Source organism: Octopus bimaculoides, chromosome 1, assembly GCF_001194135.2.
Source record: "Octopus bimaculoides isolate UCB-OBI-ISO-001 chromosome 1, ASM119413v2, whole genome shotgun sequence".
Classification (NCBI taxonomy): Eukaryota; Metazoa; Mollusca; class Cephalopoda; order Octopoda; family Octopodidae; genus Octopus; species Octopus bimaculoides.
This window is the reverse complement of record NC_068981.1, coordinates 52912037-52920124: the sequence shown is the minus strand read 5'-3', so window position 1 is coordinate 52920124 and position 8088 is coordinate 52912037. Positions and strand designations below refer to the sequence as shown.

The 8088-nt window shown below is 35.6% G+C and overlaps 1 protein-coding gene across 12 annotated transcripts in view; it reads right to left on the bottom strand.

Moving 5' to 3' along the window:
* The window catches only part of LOC106881656 (calcium-dependent secretion activator 1), a 231207-nt gene that overhangs the window by 137361 nt on the left and 85758 nt on the right, over positions 1-8088 (bottom strand). For all 12 annotated transcript variants that reach the window (XM_052966562.1, XM_052966566.1, XM_052966571.1 and 9 more), the window contains one exon: positions 1699-1805. In XM_052966562.1, the coding sequence (XP_052822522.1) occupies positions 1699-1805 (107 nt within the window). The remainder of the gene's footprint in view (positions 1-1698; positions 1806-8088) is intronic.

Below are 8088 nucleotides of genomic sequence, written 5' to 3'. Positions count from 1 at the left end.
TGTGTGTGTGTGTGTGTGTGTGTGAGACTAGTATTGAATCAAAATGGGAACTTAAGCAATCAATAAAAATTAGAACGATAAAATAAGTACCAAACTGAAGTAAGTACAGCAGTTACTATAAAAAAAAAAACTCTTAAGGCAATGCCTTATCCTGGTTGCAGTCCAACAACTAAAACCAGTGAAAGAATAAAAGAATGTACTATATACATTATTATACACACACACACACACATGCACATACACATTCTCATACACACATACACAAACACATATATACAGAAACACACATACATATGAAGTAGGGGTTGAGGTACTGAATGATGCACTTAAAAGAAGAAAACAAAAACCTAGCAGGCAATTGTTAGTTGCTCAGAAAGAAAAAGGATGCTCATTTTAAGAAAGTAAGTATTAATTCATAAAACTTTAATTCTTATATTCGAGAGAAAACATGATTTTGCAAGAAGGATCAGTGAAAAGAAATTTTTGCATATATCAGTCAGTAACTCAATACCTACAAGGCTTATCTTAATCTATGCCATTGTCTTATTTCGCTTAGCTCAATTTTGTTCAATATTATGCAAATTAAATGTTGGACAAAAAAAAAAAAAAGTCTTCATAATCCTTTTTCTTTAAATACAAACTTATGCCTACTGGTCAAGTGGATTCATGCTAACCATGCTTTGCTGATCAATTGAACAAAACCAAAATACATCCAATGCTGCCAGCATTTTTGCTAACAGACATCATATCTTCCATTAAGCATGAGAATTCTCAATTTCTTCATAATATATTTCCTTTCCTTTGTGATTCTAATGATTGTAGGCTATGTTTTTAGCTTTGTTTCTCCAACTAAAAGCTGAATATTAAGTTTTTGCATATATCATTTAGTATATCAACATCTATTGGAGTTATTCTAATCTGTCATTAGCTTATGTAAAATACATAAACACTCACATACATTCTTACATGCATATGTATTCTTATATGCACAAACAATTATATATACACATTTTTGTATTTTTTCTTATATATATTTGTGTTTATATACACATGCATATATATATATATACATGTGTGTTTCTTTACTATCAAATACACATATATATCTTTATATTCTAATAATACACACACACACACACACACACACTCAAACAATTTTATTAATAGATATATCAATAAAAATATTCCCATTTTCATTTGAAATACGATTAACTTCAAATTAAGTTTTTACACAAATTCAATAAGAAATGAAAATATTACTACTAATTTTTTCTCCTTTTTTCTCTTACTTAAAAAAAAATAGAAACATGTGAAAAAGACATATTTTGGTAAAAATTAATCATAGATACTCATTTCATATTTTTATTATAAGAATATGAGAGCAACGCAGTCAGTATCAGAGTTACATAATATGTATAACTTAAAGTTTACAAATTAAAGTTTCTGTTTATCAGCATCTGCCAATCTCGATAATTAATTTTACTACTAATCAGTAGTTTAACTAAAAACTTGTGAAAATGTTCTTACTGAATGAAGCATTTTTATTGAATGATACATGTACTGAAATTATTTTTGTATAAATTCTGGTATCAATTTATAGAAAATATTCATAAAAATGAAACTAAAAGATACACTCAACAATCATTAATAGTTTCAAATAAAGTTAAGACTGTGCAAAGTAATCTACTAAATACTAACCTCTGCATGATGCTCTTCATTTTGTTGTAGCACTTCAATGCATAATTCAGCAAGATGAATAACATCCTCCAGACGTTTCTTTGGGGAAACTTCTGCCTGCAGAGATTCTGTAAAATAAATTTAAATGTAACTGAGAGATATTAAAAATGTAATAAAAGATGCTGAAATGATGTATGACCTTTATATTATTTTCTGCTGGAAACATTATGAACCTGTACCTGGTAAAAGAGATGACATTAATTAAATTAGAAAGCAGATTAACTCTTTTCAAATAAAGGTTACTTTATTCATAATTAAAATGTTCAAAAATAAGATAAGTAATGCTTTACAATCAGTTACAATTTCAATATATGTAAAAAAATGTTACTACTTAAAGTGGTATTTCAATATTGCTTTTAAATAATAATCAACTATTTTATGGGGAAAGGGACTTGAGAACCAAACTATCTATTATAATCAACTGAATAATATTTTATTTCAGTTTAAGAAAAATAAAATGGTATACCATATTTATGTTAAAGCATCTTTCATGTTCAAATTTTCAAATACGCAACACCTTTCAAATTTGAAAATCAAATGCAATATTGTATTGTTCAATTCAACTTTTAAAAAAGCTAAAACAATTTTTGTAATAATATTGGCGTAGTCAGAAAAGGAAATTTAAATAGTAAAAACAAAGTGGTTTATACTAAATGTTTAAAATAAATGAGTCTTTTACACAAGATTTATGTGAAATTTGATACAAAATAAGATGACTGCAGTAATTAAGATGCTTAATCAATTTTGTAAGCATAATTAATAGTGACAGGTGTCAAAAAGATAACATTTTTTAAATATAATTTGTACAGAGCTGAAGATGAAGAGAACATGTCATTGCAGACCTTCCCAGAAAATACAGTTCATGTTCAGTTTGATCTCTGGACATATATTTACAGGAAAAACATAGATGGGGTAGGAATGTTAGAAATTTCTTTTTTAAAAATGAGTAAAATGGAAGACATAGCATAACTTTGATGTACACTAGTGATGGTTGAGTGTATGTGTTAGAGACATCCAACAGATGAGATATAGATATAGTCCAAGGCTGGTAAGTTAGATTGGTAGGTTCATGCTAATCATGAACTATAATGACATTGCACTCACATACAATAATGACGTTGCATTCACAAAGGCAAGACACTACTAGTAAATGATATGAAAGCAAACCTCCAGTAATCCTGGCCTTATGGAAATCATACTGATGATCACGGAGAAGAGGAAAGACACAAATTAATAAAAGAGGCAATTGTTTACAACTGTTTCCATCGCCTTTGAAATAGTGGAGACATAGGCAATTGGATAGTAATTGACAGACTTAGTGAGGATGCACTTCTGTGGTTGGGACACAGTTAGTGTGTTTCAAAAAATTACAACAGATTACTGGAGAGAGAGTAAGACTGAAGAAGCTTGTGATCTTGAAGTATAATGAAAAATGACTGCTGGCACATTGCTGGCTTACAGAATATTCAGTCTTGTCATACATGTCTATAATGAATTGAGGGAAGAGCTGACCACAGTCCACAATGAAAGTATCACTGTGTTGAATTATAATTTTGAAGCCTCAGAAATAATTGTTAGATAGATTATTTTTTGCATCATGTCTCATGTCTTCTGTGCCAACCATGTACCCATGCTCACATTTTCAGAATATGAGAAAATACTGCAAGGCATCTTGGGCATAATATAAACCTCGGTTAAGCAAACTGATTTGATGTCTTTCTTTTCAAGGATGATGTCTAGAAATAAGAACAGACACCTCTGAAACAGTAAGAGCTTTAAATCAATCTTTAAGCTGTCCTGTTAGAGTTCTATCAGCATGGACAATTACTTTCCAATACTGCAGTGTTAGTTTATCCAAAGCAGTGCAAAACCTATTCCTGCAATTATTATCGTTCATCATCATCATCATCATCGTTTAACGTCCGCTTTCCATGCTAGCATGGGTTGGACGATCTGACTGAGGACTGGTGAAACCGGATGGCAACACCAGGCTCCAATCTAATTTGGCAGAGTTTCTACAGCTGGATGCCCTTCCTAACGCCAACCACCCGGAGAGTGTAGTGGGTGCTTTTACGTGTCCCCCGCACGAAAACGGCCACGCTCGAAATGGTGTCTTTTATGTGCCACCCGCACAAGCCAGTCCAGGGGCACTGGCAACGATCTTACTTGGCTTGCCGGGTCTTCTCACGCACAGCACATTTCCAAAGGTCTCGGTCAGTAGTCATCGCCTCGGTGAGGCCCAGACCATGGATAATCTCCTGGGGGTCTAGGAAAATTTCTTCTCTGTAAAAATATTCCTGCAGTACTTCTGTACTATGTGTGTGTCTGTAGGTAAGGGCGTGTTTGTGCATGTCTGTAGGCAAGGGTGTGTTTATTGTTCCTTTATGCATTATTGTGGGATAATTTTTAACTTGTATACAAATTTTGAAATACAATTGTTGAAAAAAGCAACATTGTTTCAAGACAAACAAATATTGACACTGGGCGACCATAAAAATAAATATATGTGTATATATGTATGTATGTATGTATGTATGTATGTATGTATGTATGTATGTATGCATGTATGTATGTACATATGTATGTATTTAGTATGTAAAATTGAAACAGTCAAGAGTATACATAAAAACACACAGAAATAACACAGTATGATGAATAATGTGTCAGTTTAAAATTTGAAAGGAAGGAAAACTGAGTTTGATGTTTCAGAAAATTAATATTTCTTTTGATAGAAAAAAATTACAAAGGGGAAATGTAAGGAGGGAGTAATGGGGAAAGAAGGGAAGGAATGAAAAAGCTCACCATACTTTTACATGACATCAGAAAAGCTGCTCTGCTAAGTTGTATAGGCTGATGCGCTAAAGTATGTGTAGAATTGGTGAAGTTAATTGTGGTCATATGCAAGTGCTGATACATGAGTATAAGTTTCATGAATGTATGCAGAGGAAGTGCATAGAAAGCATGCAACAAGGTGTTTATGTGTTTGGATGGTTGTATGAGCTGAAATTGGGTGCTTTCCATGCTTATATATACATATGTGTGTGTTTATGTGTATGTGTGTGCATATATATCATCATCGTTTAACATCCGCTTTCCATGCTAGCATGGGTTGGACGATTTGACTGAGGATTGGCGAACCAGATGGCTGCACCAGGCTCCAATCTGATCTGGCAGAGTTTCTACAGCTGGGTGCCCTTCCTAACACCAACCACCCCGAGAGTGAAGTGGGTGCTTTTACGTGCCACCGGCACAAGGGTCCAGTCAGGCGGTACTGGCAATGGCCACACTCAAAATGGTGTTTTTTACATGCCACCTGCACAGGAGCCAGTCCAGCAGCACTGGCAACAACCTCGCTCGAATGTTTTTTCCTGTGACACCGGCACAAGTACCAGTAAGGCAACGCTGGTAATGATCACGCTCCAATGGTGCTATTTACGTGCCACCAGCACAGAAGCCAGACAGCTGCTCTGGCAATGATCACGCTCAGACAGTGCTGTTAGTGCTCCACTGGCACAGGTGCCAGTCATCGAATTTGGGATCTTCAGTACTATGCAGTGCTGTCCAGTTCAGTGGTTGGTATAGCTTTCAATTACAAAGTTGAGAGCTAGAGCTTCCAGGATTTTCCATATATATATATATATACCACTGCATATTATTCATGCTTTCTTTCTAAGGAGTAGAGCTTCAGTTCCTATAGCTTCTCCCAGTAGCACCTGTTTCACTGAATTAATCTACCTTGTGTAGTAGCACTTTCATATTAGCCACTAACATAGCTAGTAAATTCCTATAACTCATAGATAACCACTTCTCTCACACACATGAATACCACAAGATCTTCAACAGAAATACAGTTAAAGTTAGTTATAGTTGCCTCTCCAATATAGGGTTGACTATATTCAACCTCAATAAAAATAACATTAGGAATATCCCCTAAAGATCCTATAATTGTAGATCTCTGAACAGCTGTCTCCTGAACAGTAGGTCCTCGGAAAAAGAACTAGTGTACAAGCCCAACATTTGAATAGAATAACAAAAAACCTATATTGGAATGATGGGAAACACCTTCAAAGAGAGAAATATGCAATATTTGGCTTCATTCAGAGATAAAAATAAAAAACAAACATCATTATCCAACATGACATGGACGATTAAAGGGAGAAACATGAGCAACTCCAGATAAACTGGATTATTATAGCTAAGGCCAGCAAATGCAAGGGATGGGGCAGCAAATACAAGCTTTGAATTATAGAAAAAAATAAATATCATAACAGCAGCAGTGAACATTTTAAATATCGGGGATGAAACCCTAGATGGTAGAGAAAGAAGTCAGGGCTGTAAAAATATGGAAAGATGAACCCTAAAGCTTTCTTTAGATTTGCAAAAGAGTCTGCTTCAGTACAGTACAAGACAAGACCATTATTTGAAGAAAATGGCTCAACAACTGCAGACCCTCAGAGGATATCATCAAAGTAGGCCCTTACATCACTATGGTAGTGTAGGTATGCACTATTTTGTTGGAAATAATCTCCATATCATCAGTCTTTTTGAATGCTTGCCATCACAGATTGTTACAGCAAGTTTGAGTAAAAAAGACCAATTACAGCGCCACCAATAAAGGTTGGCCCAGTTAATTCTTTTGATGATAAGCTATACCATAATGTAACTCTAGGTACATCAACATGATGTTTCTCTGTAATATGCAAATTCTCAGGGACCAAGTAAGTGTAACTGTGACAGTTAATTGAACCATTTAATTTAAATGTAGTCTCATCACTCCAAACCATCTTTGTTGGAAAGTGTGCGTTTCTAGACACCTTGCTAAGTACCACTCGTAAAACTTTACTCATTGGTCTGGATCATCTTCATTGAGAGCATGGACTATTCTTGGAATGTAACCTTTACAATGGTAGCACTTTAAAATATGATGGACACTTGATTTTGAAATTCTTATCACACGACTTGCTTGCTGCACAGATTTTCTTGACCTCTGGCAATACATTTTCAGTACCCTTCCTTGTTTTGCCGGGCTCATTGATATCCATGGTCTTCTGGAAAGATTTCTGTAGACATTCTAAACACTTCCATCTGTTTCAAACTTATCTTTAATTCAAGTAGTGGTAAATCATGTTAATGGAGCTGTTTGAAGCTCCCTCTTAAACATTCTTTGCACTGCAACCACATTTTCAAACTTACACTTAGGATAAATTTCCTTTCTTCAAGCTCAGTTTGGCTTCTTTCATTATTTTAATGGGTTAAATATAAAAAGAAGTGAAAATTGAGTGTGTTATCAGCTATAAGAGTGTAAACATTTGAGTGGGGGGACAAGCTGTGCATAAACTTGCAAGGAATGAAGCTAGTATGCTCTACTGGATGTGTAATGTCAGTGTGCATACATGACAGAGTGTAAGTGCCTTGAGAGAAAAGTTAGATGTAAGAAGCATCAGATGCGGTGTGCAAGAAAGATGACTGCGCTGGCATGGTCATGTGTTGCATATGGATGATGACAGCTGTGTGAAAAAGTGTCACACCCTAGCAGTAGAGGGAACCTGTGGAAGAGGTAGACCCATGAAGACCTGGGATGAGGTGGTGGAACATGACCTTCGAATGTTGGGTCTCATGGAGGAGGTGACAAGTGACCAAGACCTTTGGAGATATGCTGTGCTTGAGAAGACCTAGCAAGCCAAGTGAGACCTTAACTGTGGCCTATGCCAGTGCAGCATAACTGGCCCATTGGGCAATAAACTGTGCTTACAAAGACCTGTTGAGTCAAGTGAAGTCATTGTTGTGGCCAATGACAGTACCGCCTGATTGGCACGTGCTGGTGGCATGTAAAAAGCATCATTCAAGTGTGATTGTTGCCAGTGCCACTTGACTGGCTCCCGTGCTGGTGGCACATAAAAAGCACTATTTGAGCATGATCGATGCCAGTACTGCTTGACTGGCCCTTGTACCGAAGGCACATAAAATTACCCACTACACTATCAGAGTGGTTGGTGTTAGGAAGGGCATCCAGCTGTAAAAACTTTGCTAGATCAGATTGGAGCCTGGTTCAGCCTTCTGCCCTGCCACCCTTCAGTCAAACCATCCAACCCATGCCAGCATAGAAAGCAGTCGTTAAACAACGATGATGATGACGATATATATATATATACATATATATATATATATGTGTGTGTGTGTGTGTGTGTGTGTGTGTGTGTATATATATATATATATATATATATATATATATATACACATGCACACACAGAGAGGTACAGGCATGGTTGTGTGGTAAGAAGTTTGCTTCCTAACAACATGGTTTTGGGTTCAGTCCCACTGCACAGTATCTTAGAGAAGTATCTTCTATTT